The 12,956-nt window shown below is 41.1% G+C and overlaps 5 protein-coding genes across 5 annotated transcripts; 1 reads left to right on the top strand and 4 right to left on the bottom strand.

Moving 5' to 3' along the window:
* Positions 1–740: 740 nt before the first annotated feature.
* Positions 741–2,957, bottom strand: BDB00DRAFT_838255 (WD40-repeat-containing domain protein). The gene is made up of 9 exons (XM_053124633.1): positions 2,802–2,957; positions 2,602–2,690; positions 2,417–2,520; positions 2,198–2,319; positions 2,043–2,098; positions 1,841–1,936; positions 1,472–1,753; positions 1,244–1,349; positions 741–1,120 (listed from the first exon to the last, which is right to left on the bottom strand). Exons 1-9 carry the CDS (start codon positions 2,941–2,943, stop codon positions 852–854), a joined length of 1,266 nt encoding a protein of 421 aa, XP_052976645.1. The 5' UTR covers positions 2,944–2,957; the 3' UTR covers positions 741–851.
* Positions 2,958–3,941: 984 nt separating this feature from the next.
* Positions 3,942–6,792, bottom strand: BDB00DRAFT_838253 (uncharacterized protein). The gene is made up of 9 exons (XM_053124632.1): positions 6,486–6,792; positions 6,098–6,374; positions 5,763–6,006; positions 5,632–5,686; positions 5,459–5,541; positions 5,112–5,339; positions 4,910–5,035; positions 4,502–4,829; positions 3,942–4,405 (listed from the first exon to the last, which is right to left on the bottom strand). Exons 1-9 carry the CDS (start codon positions 6,676–6,678, stop codon positions 4,146–4,148), a joined length of 1,794 nt encoding a protein of 597 aa, XP_052976644.1. The 5' UTR covers positions 6,679–6,792; the 3' UTR covers positions 3,942–4,145.
* A 2,602-nt stretch (positions 6,793–9,394) lies between these two features.
* Positions 9,395–9,760, bottom strand: BDB00DRAFT_768930 (cytochrome b5-like heme/steroid binding domain-containing protein; the record flags this gene model as incomplete). The annotated part of the gene is made up of 2 exons (XM_053119781.1): positions 9,395–9,553; positions 9,665–9,760. 2 exons carry the CDS (start codon positions 9,758–9,760, stop codon positions 9,395–9,397), a joined length of 255 nt encoding a protein of 84 aa, XP_052976643.1.
* A 103-nt stretch (positions 9,761–9,863) lies between these two features.
* On the top strand, positions 9,864–11,225 carry BDB00DRAFT_559795 (uncharacterized protein). Its single transcript, XM_053117849.1, has 6 exons — positions 9,864–10,034; positions 10,137–10,330; positions 10,411–10,515; positions 10,602–10,748; positions 10,829–10,885; positions 10,969–11,225. Exons 1-6 carry the CDS (start codon positions 9,926–9,928, stop codon positions 11,155–11,157), a joined length of 801 nt encoding a protein of 266 aa, XP_052976642.1. The 5' UTR covers positions 9,864–9,925; the 3' UTR covers positions 11,158–11,225.
* A 264-nt stretch (positions 11,226–11,489) lies between these two features.
* Positions 11,490–12,772, bottom strand: BDB00DRAFT_790417 (ankyrin repeat-containing domain protein; the record flags this gene model as incomplete). Its single annotated transcript, XM_053120955.1, has 4 exons — positions 11,490–11,522; positions 11,648–11,862; positions 11,992–12,228; positions 12,430–12,772. The coding sequence occupies 4 exons, from the start codon at positions 12,770–12,772 to the stop codon at positions 11,490–11,492; spliced, it is 828 nt and encodes a 275-aa protein (XP_052976641.1).
* Between the last annotated feature and the right edge of the window lie 184 nt (positions 12,773–12,956).

Raw genomic sequence — 12,956 nt, 5'->3', positions numbered from 1 at the left:
AAGAAAGTAAAGAGAGAAAGACAGGGAAAGTAAGCGAAAGGGTGTGTGAAAAGTGGGTTGTGTGTATGCTTCGAGTGGTATTGAAAGTATAAGTGGAGAAAAAAAAAGGTCAAAGCTTGCTGTTTGCTGTAGTGGTGTGGCGTTTCGTATGTGTGGTACCGAAATTGGTATACCGCTTCTTTCTGCTGGGAGAGGCAAACGTGCAGTTATCAGACATGCAAAAAAAAAAAAAAACTTCTTATTCCGCAGTGTTTTCTCACGTTACGGCGGCCAATCGCAATTACACTAGGTCTTTTTATATCTTTCTTTTACAACAGCGCTTCTGCTCTTGAAAGCAAGCATCATTACTCGATTCGGGTATCACAAAAGCCCAAGATGTAAGGGATAGTATGCAGCGTGCGCTATGTGTGTAATTGGGGTTAGCTGCAGAAGTGGTTACAAACCCAGTGATGATGATTGACGCAGCGTATATTACGCTCCTTCCTAAAAATTTTGCAGAGAACGTTGCTAGTATACATCACAAAGACAATAGCTGTTTAACTGAGTATGTATTATCTGATCCGTTTAAGATAACTGTCTCCTGGCGACGCGGGAACATCATTCCCGTATTCATAACAACGTGCTACTTTCACCAAGCAGACGTGACATGTCAACAACACTTAAATGAACAGGCAGGAAATTCACTGCGCATTCAGCAGAACGGCGTGAACATGTATATATTTACTTGGAACAAATATATGAATGTGTAAGCTTTTTACTTTTATTAAGAGGATGAAAATGCATAAATGTGTGTAAAAATGGTTATCAAATTCTTTTTTTACGTTGTTATCAGTAGCTAAATGAGTGTGGTTTTATGCTTTGGTTTGATATATCCGCAGGTGCTTATCTTCACCACCACTAATGATGAACTGCTCGTCCCAGTCAACAGAAAGTACTTTAGAGTTTGAAGAGGCATCGGCTGCATTGACAGTGTAAAGAGGACCTTTGCTTCGAATATCCCATACGCGTACAGTAGAGTCGTACGAGCCAGAGCATAAAAGATGCTCCGACGTCTTTGACCAAGATACCGAAGAAATCCATGCCGAATGACCACGCAAAGATTGCTTCACGTTCGTGCCCTCTATTTATAGATTTCATATTACATATAGAATTGTTAAATAACATGTGCAAACGTGAGCCAGCTTTTCCTCTTATCACACTGTAGAAGGAGGGGGGAAAAGGACGATGATCAAAGATACATTACCTTCTGAACGAGGATCCCACAATCTTAAAACGTTGTCAGCGTGACCAGTAGCAATCAATCGCGAACGAGAAGAGTAGTCAACATCCAATACAACTTTTTCGCAGTTCTGTGTGGACAAACAGTCATTGTTAGCAATTACAATGAAGGGAACGAAGCTTGATCTGCCTACGTCTAGCCTATCTATCTATCTATCCTGCCTCTGGTCGCCATCTTTTCTTTTTCCTTTACCTTTGTAACAAGATTCACTTGTTGTTCAATGTTCCAGGATCGGATCGAATGGTCCCAGCCACCCGAATACACGACGCTTGAGTCGCTATCGTCAAAAACAACTGCATTGACAGCACCGACATGTCCTTCCAAAGTGCACATACTGGCCTTGGTCTTTCTGTCACTCTTCTTTTCCGTCTTTCTTCGCTTCGATTTTCCAGCAGCAGCAGTTTCTTCTTCATCCTCTTCAGGCTCTGCAGTAGACCAGATCTTGATCGTGCTATCTGCTGATCCACTAGCCATCTAAACATATTTCAATTATGAAATCATTAATTGGATTAGCATTTTGCTGACATAATCTACTGAAAAAGAATTGAAATCCAAACGTACGAGTTCCTTGTCTGCATTCACTGAAATCGACTCGATTGGGGCCTTGTGTCCCTTGCACTCATACAAATCACGCTGTGTTCCATTATCCGCATTGTACTAGATGAAAATGTATCGCCATGGCACCAGTTGAGTATATCTCGTTTTTTGTCAAATCCCTTCCCTCGAACTGTTTTTTGTAACTCAAGCTTGTTTCCTAACTTACAGCCCATGCCATCAACGTGTGATCCAATGATCCAGACAATATAATAGCTTCGGAATCTATTGGGTTAATAAGGATATTTGATTTAGTCAAATTTGCACAACAACAGTCTTACTTGCCAACTGCAAAAGAGGCCACAAAGGTCGGTTTATATTTACCAGTTGAGGGGCCAAATGCAACAGATTTGACAGCATCGCTATGTCCAGTAAATGTTGCTACGCATTCTCCTGACTTGTTCCATAATCGAAGCATGTTGTCGTACGAACCCGTTAAGAATAAACTATACATGCATATATAATGAGATACAGTTGTCAGTCGAACAAGCCATTTTCTTTCTTGAAGATCTTTTTATAACCTTGTATCAGCATGATCCGTACCCATTATGTGCTTTCACAGAGCTAATCCAATCATCGTGTTGAAAAGCACTGAGTTGTGTAGGTGGAAGCATTGATTCGACATATTCGATAGTGAGCGTGTTTTCCTTTTTGCAAAGAAAAAAAAGCCGTGGTATCAGTTAAATCCACCCTCCAAAAAAATGAAGCACCCGTGATAGAGCCCTTACAGTAGACAATCGCTTCTCAGAGAGATAATCAGCAAGACTGGTTCTAAGGATCTGACCGTCGAGAAAGAAATCAAATGGAATCGGCTTCTCTACATGTGTTCCAATTGTGTAAGTATTCAGGTTGAATCAGTATAGTCGCTTATTACTGGGAACGAACATGCAGCTCTTGTCGCGATCTACTTGGAAGAAAGAAAGCTTACCGTGACTAAGAAGGTTGTTGACGATCTCGGACAAACCGAAACGTTTAAATGCAGTGGGTACACGGATCGCCGCGTCAGGAATAGCATGTTTTTCCTGGCGACTCACCAATCGCACCTGAATTTGTTCTTGGTCTACGTCCATTGTATTGTGTAAAAAGAAAATAAAGTTCTAAAAAAAATTTGTGGATTGACAGCTGGAGTTGTTTTTAAGCACAGTTCAATTCTGTAGCATAGACATCCTCACAATCATGATACTAAACGCAGCAAACACAAGTTTTTAAAGTAGGTATATCCTCGCACAACACCATTCAATAGATTCCAGTTATAGTACTGTCATCTATGGCTACGCAACAAAGCAATGTTCCCATGCTTTACATTTATGATGCATACGAAAAATATCTTTTCAAGATTTTCACAAAAGGACACTGTGCACTAACATTATATCCTTAGCACTACGTGAGATGGTTTGCCTGTTCCTTATGGTGATTAAAAATATGCTGCAACAGCCAAAATAGTAGGCCCATGTGAGGAGAGAGATCGACACAGCTTATTTCGTCTATGTATCCATGATATGAACATGTTAAAAACAAGTATACAATATATTTAGGTAAGCCCTTCAACCTCTGGTGTAGCCATTGCCATCGGAACATAAGACCTAAAATTCCCCATGCAAAATCAAGGTTGTTTTGAGCCAGCACAACAAATGTCGTTTTTAAAAGATTTATACTCCATACTGATCTTATGATAATGGAAGGTACAATATGTACATATACGTTTGGATTCATATCACTTACATGGTCCTTCATTGAGCATCATAAACTGGTGTAGCGAATAATTAGATATATATATTCTGCTGTTGTTGTGAGTATACACAGCAGATATAAGAAAAACCTCTTTTACTGATCCTTTCTACTTTATGCTAGTGTGTGTATGGAGCGCGGGCTTCACAACGCATATATGTAATGATTTATGTATGTATACGGAAAATACTATACCTGTTTCGCTTATTAAGGAACAGAAACTAGAGGGCAACTAACCGTATAAATGTGATTTTTTTTCATCTTCAACTACGTCCGCCAAAAGTATTACGGTAGATTCTATGCGACCACCAGCGGAAAATAGCATTCTAAAATAGATACACGGAAGAGCTACATTGTTTGTTTATATGCAATATTTAAGATAAATCTTCGGTAATGGTGGGTACACAGCAACTATGAATGAATAAGAGAATGTATAGATGGGTGTGGGTTAAAGGATGTTTACGGCAGCTCTATATGTTCTTTTTTCTGTATATATACATAAGGTGATTGCGGGGCACTTTTAAGAATCGTCGAATGGATGATTTCACTGGAATATACGGGTGAGAAGGCTTGCTGCATATCTTTGTGGTGAAACAGCGCCCAGACGTTCACTTTCGGCTGGCAATGCTAAGTCTAGGTCTTGAATAAAGTTTTCCAAACCAGAGAAGTTCTCATCTGCTGTATATCGGTCCAAGAGCAGCTTTTTTCGAATCGCTGGTAAATCCATACCCATATCCGTCGTTTCATTGGGTAACGTCGAGAGAAACACCCGCAAGATATTCTTGAGTAATGGAGAAGTAAGATCTATTGGTGCATGTGTGTGCAATTAATAAAATACTGCCACGCTACTAATATCTACTACGGCCTAGTGTCACGCGTAGCTCATTATCTTATTCTTACCTCCAGATGCACCAGCCCCTTTTAAAACAAGGCCTTGTCCAAGCACAAGGGGAGCATCACCGTTGGAGCCTTCTCCAATGTGCACAATGTTTTCATCGTCTAGCAATAATGCCCAGCCTTGCATCTTTGCCACGCGTTCTTCCTCCGGAGCAGACTTTCTCAGAATACCACGCAGCTCTGTTAAAAACGCAATCTCTGGAGTGACAAATGACGGCGATGAACGGCTTTTACGCGTTTCCGAAGCAGTACCAGTCTCTTCCTCTCGTGTAGCAGCTTCATTGAGTTTAGTATCGATAAGATTATAGACATAATCCTTGAGATCCAATTCCTATTATGAAAACATGTATGAGTTGGTTTGACACAGAATGTTATACGATGCATGTGCATAAAATTTGTAATCATACTAACAGTTTGCTTTACTTGCTCTTGTTCAATCTTTTCTTGTTCTCTCTGTTGTCTTCGTTCTTTTTGTTCAACGGCGATCTGCTGTTGCTCCAATTCATCTGTTTTGAGCCGCTTGCTCAATTCTTCCTCCTACAAATTTTTATAGTGCAAATGCTTAGACTTTCATTACATCCTAAAAAACAAAGAATACTACGATGATATTTACCTTGACTTCTAATCGTCTACTACGCTTGCGTGGTAATGCTTCGAGTAATCTCTGCTTTTCCAATCGTGCCTCTTCACGTGCTTTTGCTGCCTGCTTGGCTTCTAGTTTGGCAATAATTTGGGGTGCGATTTCATTAATTGTGTGGCCAAGTGCTTTTCCATTGTGATTGCGTGTCTTGACCGAGAACCGTGAGAGACAGCTTTGCCAACTTTCGAGTGTATCACAGACCTAAAATGTACCCCATTTTGATTAGTATCGTTGTTCTTGCTACTCGTGTTTTGTGTTCCTCTCCCGTCACCTTTTATCGACACCTTTACTCTAACTTTGGATCCAATATGATGACTTACCATCTCAAATGTATAATCCGTATCCCTCATCAAAGGCAGACCCTTCTTTTGTGGCATTGGTAGTTCTCTGTATAAACGCATATCTAGTATCGCATCCCAAAAAAGAAATACATTAACCATTAGCCGGATTATAGATGACTTTACACTTGTATATCTGTACCAAGATGACGTACCGTCAAACATCCAATATCTCCAACCTTCAGCGTCATCTCCGATAGGTGCCAAGCGCTATTCAGAAATAATCCCATGATGGATTAGCTTTGCATTTTCTTCTAATGCAAATCAAACAAAATCAAATCCATACCATATCTTCAGGAGCCTTACCAGCACGTAGCTCCACTATCTGATCCGTCTTCTCGATACGATCAATCAAGGATTTCAACACGCGTATTTTCACCGGCACGGCAAGGTCCCAAATAGTCCAGCTATTCTTTGGCTTGCTCAACTTGCATTCATCCTCATGCTCATAATTGCTGTTATCGTTTTCTTCATTATGTTGTTGTTGTGACACCAAAAAATCATACAAGAAGCCGTGACAATTGGATGTGCTAACACATGTATGTATAAAGATGGAGAAAGACAATAAATATCTCTGCTTTTAAAACACGGATCATTTATATCGCTATATATAATACGTACTTGACCCGTTGACTTTGAACATGTTTCAAAAGTGCTACGAGGATTTGTTCAAGCGTTTGTCGTGCTGCGTCTTTTCGCGTTGAATCAAGTATAAGGCTGTTGTTCATTTCTTCAGCAAGAAAGCTGCCTTCAGATCGTGCAAGTGAGGGTTCTTTGGTAACTTTGAGCGCATTCTCAAATGTTTCTATGGTAATGACAGGAAGTTTCAAGAGTGATCGAAACAATGACAGGAATTGGAAACAATAGAAAAACTTCCAAGACGATCGCAAGATTTGATCTGTGTCAAAATAGTAGAATGAGTTACAGCACTGATACTAGCAAAATATAAAGTAAAGAGTAGATCGAGTCGCTGCTAACTGTTGTTGCTGTACTCTTTTCTTTTTATCACCTGGTGAAGACGCGTCTGTTACGGTGACAGTAGGCGGTGGCGGTTTCTGTGGTGTTGCTTGTTGTGTTTTTGTACTTGCTTTGGCATTCGTCTTTTTCGTGCCACTGGTCTTGCTTGTTTTAGTTGATTGGGTCGTTGTCTTCTTGGTAGCAGAAGATGTGTTGGCTGTCTTGAGCGATTTCTTGGCTGCCATGATGTTGGTTTGAGACCTAGTCGCGAAAAAACAAGAAAAAAAAATTGTTGACGCGCGCGTCTGCCTGAATTGACGTGACTATTCTGTTGGACAACCATTTCATTTTAGAGATCACTCAACCTTCCATCAACATGTCTATCCTCTTTTCAAGCTCGCTTTACATCTATTTTATTCTTTGATAATTCCGTCTAGCTCGCTCGGACATCATTAAGACTATCGTATGATAATAAATATCTTTACATGTGTAAATGGTATGCTGATACATAGTGCATATCGCATGGACATAAATTATATATGCTGCTCCGTGCTACGATGCTAAATGTCCAAGGTTGGCCGACAATGGCTGTAGTTTCCACCGTCTCAGAAATGGGCGAGTTGATAATGTATGTGTTCCTTTGTTACTGATCACCCGTGTTTTCGACTGCTAAGGAGCTACCGATAGGACAGCGAGAAATTGCCAAGAAAAAGGAAAAGATAAAAGTTTGATGACATTATATCGTATGTAAGGTTCGTCATCAGCAACCGTGATCATAATAAATAGTCTGACTACAATCAGGGGCTAATCACGGTGGCGAGGACGCATGGCTATACTTGATTCGATGGGATGCCCGGTGCGCTATGTATCATCATTATTTTTGCCAGACTGATCCTGTTAAAGAGGAACTATGCTGTTGTGCCTGCTCTTAATCGAGTTCGACGACGAAAAGACATGCGGAGTAATATCGCGACTAACTTAAAAAAACAAGAAGATAAAGGAGAAAATGAGTGGAGGAGTGTAGGAGACCTCTTTCTTGTTTAGAGGGAAAAGAAACGCCTTGCAGCATCAAGGGGGCGTAGTATAGGATGACGGCGGTCAGATAGCATATATGCTATGATAATTATTCTACTGATGTGATGCTGCGTGGAATTAACGCAGCTATTATCATATTAACCCGGTTAAATTTTTAATAGTCGAGACGGTTATAAGAGATGAGTAAAAAACCAAGAGCGGCTCTTTACGTACATGGTGCTGCTGATATGCACACAAAGAAAAGAGAAAATTGATCGACGTCAAAAAGATGAGAATCTTTCGATCAGTAAAAGAAACAAAGAAGCCGTCAGGAGTAATAATGAGTCTTGTTATGCTTGTTGAGGACACGAAGGACGAAAATAGGGCGTAGATGTACACTTAGGTCACATACATACATACTACTACTAGGTAGTAGTAACTCCTTCTGTTCCCTTTGTCCTTTATTTCTCCCTTCTTCTTTTGTTTTTCCAGTCTACTACAGAATCTCCTCGCAACCCCCGGATAAATAGAATTTGCTTTCGCATGCATCTTAAAAAAAAGGAGGGTGATCCTACTAATCGTCACCACCTAGATCCAGCAAGACTATCATGGAGGTACTATGCTTGACGCGCATTAATATTGGATAAGCGTCCTGGTTTTTTTTCAAGGTCCTTAATTGACTCCTATACGCGTCTTTAGAACATAGGGAAGAAAAAGAAACCATGTACATAACACGACAGAAGAACGATTGGTATATCCCAGAGCAAGAGATAATCTAAGGAGAAATGCAGAAAGAAGAAGAATATAAAAAAGCACATGTTTTTCTGGAGGAGCCCGCATTTTGTTCTTGTCAGTTTCATCGCAAAACATGGTAAAAACAACGTTCTTGGCTGCCGCTGCTACCTGTGTTCTGCTCTTTGCGTCCACCACCAACACAGTCATGGCCGACGATCAAGCCAAATGCAAGTGTGAAAACGAGTACAAGGGAAATACTGCAACCTGTTGTCTTCAAGTCGGCGGGCAAAATCGCGGTAGCGACTGTCTACTTCCAGACCGCAGTGTAGGGCCTCAAAATATTTTCTTAGGATGCTGTAGAGGTCCAAGTCTCAAAATCCTCGGTGACATTGAAGATTCGGAACACGTCGCAGGCCAGTGCGGTGACTAAACGACGAACCTATTGGTATGTATACACAACATCTAACGCCACGATTGATTGATTGAATTTTAGAACAATACTGACATATTATATAACGATGCGTGTGTATAATTAGGCCTGTAATACATTTTCGCGATAAAACTCTTGCGTGACCCTCAGAGCTTAATACACGCTTCCTTCTTTGTCTATTCCTCCGCGTCTCATATTACACATCCAAGTTTTTTCTTTCTCTAATAAACAAACAAATGATGTAAACTTTTCTCTACTCCTCACCAACAATACATAGCATTAGGTATATTAATATCAGTCGATTTATAAAATGATACTTGTGAGTGAGAATAATATGTTTTACACTAATGTCCTTTGCTTGTATTGATATGTGATATATAAAGGAGCTCTGTGTATATAGGACGTTTTTTTTGGAGGGTAGGTATAGCAAGGCAGGTATTAGCCAGAGTAAATGTACTTGACGACAATGATGGACACAATCAAGACCAGCAAGGGGATCGCCATACCCGTCAGTGTGCTATTATAATATTAATGATTACAAAGAAAAAAACGATAGAATAAAGTATCAATGTTCATTCTCTACGTAAATATAAGCGATCAAACGTTACCTAGAGTTTGTACCAGCATTCCCAGCAGTCGCCACTGGGATTGGTTTTGCTTCTGGTATAGGCTTCCTGACAGTTTCTCGAGCACTCTGTATGGGTCAGGAACAAGCGAAAGTCAATCAATCAATCGAATAATCAAAGCGAATAGTTTCATCGATTGCATACGCGCACACCCCGCTAGTAAGTGGCTATACTTCGGCTGACCTTTTCATCCAGTTCGCCAACGAGGTATTTCTTCAAGAGTTCACGCGCATCATCCGAGTGGCCAATATCCTCGAATGACTCTGTGGCGTCTCTACCCCCTTCATCCAATAGGACTTCTTCACCACCAGGATGCTAGATATTATTCGAGAACAAAGTAATAAAAGAGAGGAAAGGTTATAAAGATACAGTCAAGAAAAAGAAGAGAACGACTTATCACGAACCAAGAAAAACAATATAACTCACCTCGCTCAGGAACGCAGTGATGTCATAAACTTTGTTATGAATGACTACATAAAGATCGTTACGCTTGTCGTGTTTTTTGATTTCTTCGAAATTCATGATGCCACAGAAAGAAGTTGGAAACAAAAAACAGGTCGGTTCCATATGCCGAATGTGCTGGTGTAACAAAAGAAACGAATATTTTGGTGCGACGTTCAAAGTTCAGATAGACTTTCTCTTTTGCCCTTCCAGCAAAACGGCATTTGAGACGAAATTATATTAAGCATGGCCAACAATGACGTGTTGATTATACTTATACCCGTTGCACTTTGCTTATTGGGCATTTTATTATTGTTGGAAATACGCGAACGATTAAGGGCTGGTCCTGGAGGAGGTAAAACGACCACTTTTGCTGTATGATTGTCTCCAATTTATGCGTTTCTGACAAAAGCACACTACGAATTTTCTCGCGAACCATATATATACAAATGTACAGAAGGAGACAGCACATTGTTGCGCACCTTAGACGAGGATAGTGATTCCGAACTGCTTGACGACTATATCGATGAAACAGCAGAAGATAATAATGATCGTGGAGAAGGATCTTCGACTGGGGTTCATGTTAGAAAGATTGGCAAGAAGAAAGGCGAAAAGCTGCGGAGAAAGGAGCAAATGCGACAGTATCGTGAAGTAAGGATACGCATGGGATGTCAAATAAAAAGCAGGTGGAAGATGGATAGTCGACTGATATTTTTTATGTGTACATATAGTATATGAATCAGCAACGTGATCTGCGACGGGCTCAGGAAGAAGTACTGGAGGAAGAATTCCAAAGAAAAAAAGCAGAGGAAGCAATACGAAGAGCTGATGAGGTAGTGAACGTGAACATGGACCACATATCGGACGAGAAAGAAGTCAGGGAATGAATATGTGCTAAGATCATGAGTCTTTATTTGTACAGAGTGAAAAACGCAGAAAGGAGAAGGAAAAGAAAGCCAAGCAAGAGGAAAAAGAACGAGTAAAGCGGGAAAAGGCAGAAGTAAAAGAGGCCAAGAAGAAACGCAGTCGGTTTGATAAGTACAGTGGTCGCATTGCAGATGCTGCAAAGGTAAGATACTCTACATGGCGAAGTGTATGCGCTTTCCATTAGTCAGTCAGCTGATCGCAATGCTATTTATGTATTCCTAGCGGCTCAAAATTTGTAACATGGAAACGTTAGCAAATGCATCCGGGTTTTCAGAAGAGGTAATATATCTGCAAAAGAAGAAGAGAAGAAGGAATTATTATACGTGAGATAAATGAAGTGGTAATAGTGAACTATCACATAGGAAGCGACAGATATCTTAAAGGAGCTATGTGCCACATCCTCAGAGTTCCGGCTATCGCTGTGGTCAGGATCGACGTTCATGTTTGTTACGGAAGAAGATTATGCAAAGCTGGCAGCGTATTTGGAGAGGAATGGCAAGACATCGATCAAACATGCCAGTCATGACATCTTGGCGATATTGCAAGCGTGACCAGGAGGGGGTAGTAGCGGTAGAAACGCGATAGGATGATTTGAAAAGAAGGAAGGGAAAACAAAAAACTGCATACAAGCTAGGAAGAAAAAGAACGATAGACAGATAGAAGACGAACAATGACAACAACAACAACTATATGTGTAATTTGGATATGACGTCTCTTAAACTTGTCATGATCTCAAGTTCTTCGTCATCATCCTTGTTGTTGGAGCCTGGATCACCAGCAATCCCACCCTCTCCTCCCCCTTGTTCTTGTTGCTGTTTCTGCTGCAATCCAATTGATGAAAGTTTGGAAGCAAGTTCATCCAACTCGCGTGTAACGTTTTCGTTCACACGACTCGATCCCTGTTGTTCTTTTGGCGCTGGAAAGTACCGTAGTAACTTGATAATCTGGGAATTTATCACGAAGAGCGGAAAAATAAAAAGGAGAAAATACATCCATCAGTACAACGTTAGAAAGATGGCATGTTTTGGGGTTGATATCTACCTGTACGATTTGATCCATGCACACTTCGCGTTGCTTGGTCACATTGACACCATCGGTATTTTGGCGCTGTGCAATGAGCAAGTCCAGTCGCGACTGGGCCAAGCTAAGTGGTGATCGGGCACCAACGCGACGGTGTGCAGGTGCTGGCAAGCGACTGTCTCGTTCACTCATACTAGTGGCAGGTGGTGCGACAGGAGGCTGTGTCACATGGGCCCCTGTGATATGTAGAAATCCAGTTAAAAAACGCTATCTATCCCAATGCCATATATCCATATATGATTGAACCCACGCATACAATAGCTGTACTCGTCGTTTTAAATTATGTAATCCTTTCTTTGTATTACCTGCTTCCAACAATGCCAGCACCGTATCAAAACTGTTAGAAATGACGGCCAAATCAAGCGGCTTATTGCCGATAACGTCTCCCACTGGATTGTTGACATCTGCGCCCCATCGTATTAGCACCCGAACCACATCTGCTTTGCCTGCTGCACAGGCGACAAGCAAAGGCGTGCGAAGTTTGGAATCGCGCACCATATCTGGATTGACATTAGGTTTGGTGTGTGCAAGCAGATGGCTCACTATCCAATCATATATAAGCTGTTAGATTCCATCCATCCATCTACCTTCATCTCCAAAGAAGCATGCAACCATCACACACTCTCTCTTTCTATCTGCCATTAACACCCACACGCACATAATTCACAGTATCCAAGCACACATAGAGTGTACTGTAAGTATGGCCAGATAGGTCTAGCTTCCTTTTTCCCCCCATTACATACCTCTATCAACGTCGCCTTTCGAGCAAGCGGTCATAAGTTCCTCACGTTCTCGGTTATTGACAAAGAGGTTTTTCAGCTTGGTTGTAACTTGCTTAGAGGTCGATTTGCGATCATGGTAAGACGTGATGCGATTTGCAGTTGATTTACGGATGACGTCGCCTGGCCTCCTTGCTTCTGATAGGGCTGGTGACATGTGCTGACTTGGACTGGGCCCACAGTGAATCGAGTAGTAAGAACTTGGTGACAAAGTCGGTGCCTGATTGTGTTGGTGAGTGTGTCGAGTGTAGTCAATGGGCGGCCGTGGTGGCGGTACATCAGTGGTGCTATTGTTGCCAGTGTACATTGTATTTCAAAGATCAGGTAAACAGAAGCGGAAGAAACGAAGAAGGAGAAAGTAGAAAAAGATAAAGAGGTCGACTAAAAGGAAGTGAGTGGCAGTGCCAGTTGGAAAAAATACAAATGTCGGAACTAGGTTTTTGATGAGCAATGTTTCTTGTTTCTGGTTGCCGCTTGCTTATATAACACTT

The sequence above is a fragment of the Zychaea mexicana genome, assembly GCF_025766255.1.
Source record: "Zychaea mexicana strain RSA 1403 chromosome Unknown BDB00scaffold_72, whole genome shotgun sequence".
Taxonomy (NCBI): Eukaryota; Fungi; Mucoromycota; class Mucoromycetes; order Mucorales; family Lichtheimiaceae; genus Zychaea; species Zychaea mexicana.
The sequence above is the reverse complement of the archived record's forward strand: the minus strand, read 5'-3'. Positions and strand labels throughout refer to the sequence as shown.

What these genes read in the sequence shown, in the direction of transcription:
- BDB00DRAFT_838253 (XM_053124632.1), bottom strand. Translation starts at nt 6,678, where the DNA reads ATGGCAGCCAAGAAATCGCTCAAGACAGCCAACACATCTTCTGCTACC. An exon ending in AACAGACGCGTCTTCACCAG is followed by an intron (nt 6,375 to 6,485) that starts GTGATAAAAAGA and finishes ATTTTGACACAG; the next exon opens with ATCAAATCTTGCGATCGTCT. An exon ending in GTTCAAAGTCAACGGGTCAA is followed by an intron (nt 6,007 to 6,097) that starts GTACGTATTATA and finishes TACATGTGTTAG; the next exon opens with CACATCCAATTGTCACGGCT.
- BDB00DRAFT_559795 (XM_053117849.1), top strand. Translation starts at nt 9,926, where the DNA reads ATGGCCAACAATGACGTGTTGATTATACTTATACCCGTTGCACTTTGC. An exon ending in TACGAAGAGCTGATGAGGTA is followed by an intron (nt 10,516 to 10,601) that starts GTGAACGTGAAC and finishes TTATTTGTACAG; the next exon opens with AGTGAAAAACGCAGAAAGGA. An exon ending in GCATTGCAGATGCTGCAAAG is followed by an intron (nt 10,749 to 10,828) that starts GTAAGATACTCT and finishes ATGTATTCCTAG; the next exon opens with CGGCTCAAAATTTGTAACAT.
- BDB00DRAFT_838255 (XM_053124633.1), bottom strand. Translation starts at nt 2,943, where the DNA reads ATGGACGTAGACCAAGAACAAATTCAGGTGCGATTGGTGAGTCGCCAG. An exon ending in TGAATGCAGACAAGGAACTC is followed by an intron (nt 1,754 to 1,840) that starts GTACGTTTGGAT and finishes AAATATGTTTAG; the next exon opens with ATGGCTAGTGGATCAGCAGA. An exon ending in AAGTGAATCTTGTTACAAAG is followed by an intron (nt 1,350 to 1,471) that starts GTAAAGGAAAAA and finishes TTGTCCACACAG; the next exon opens with AACTGCGAAAAAGTTGTATT.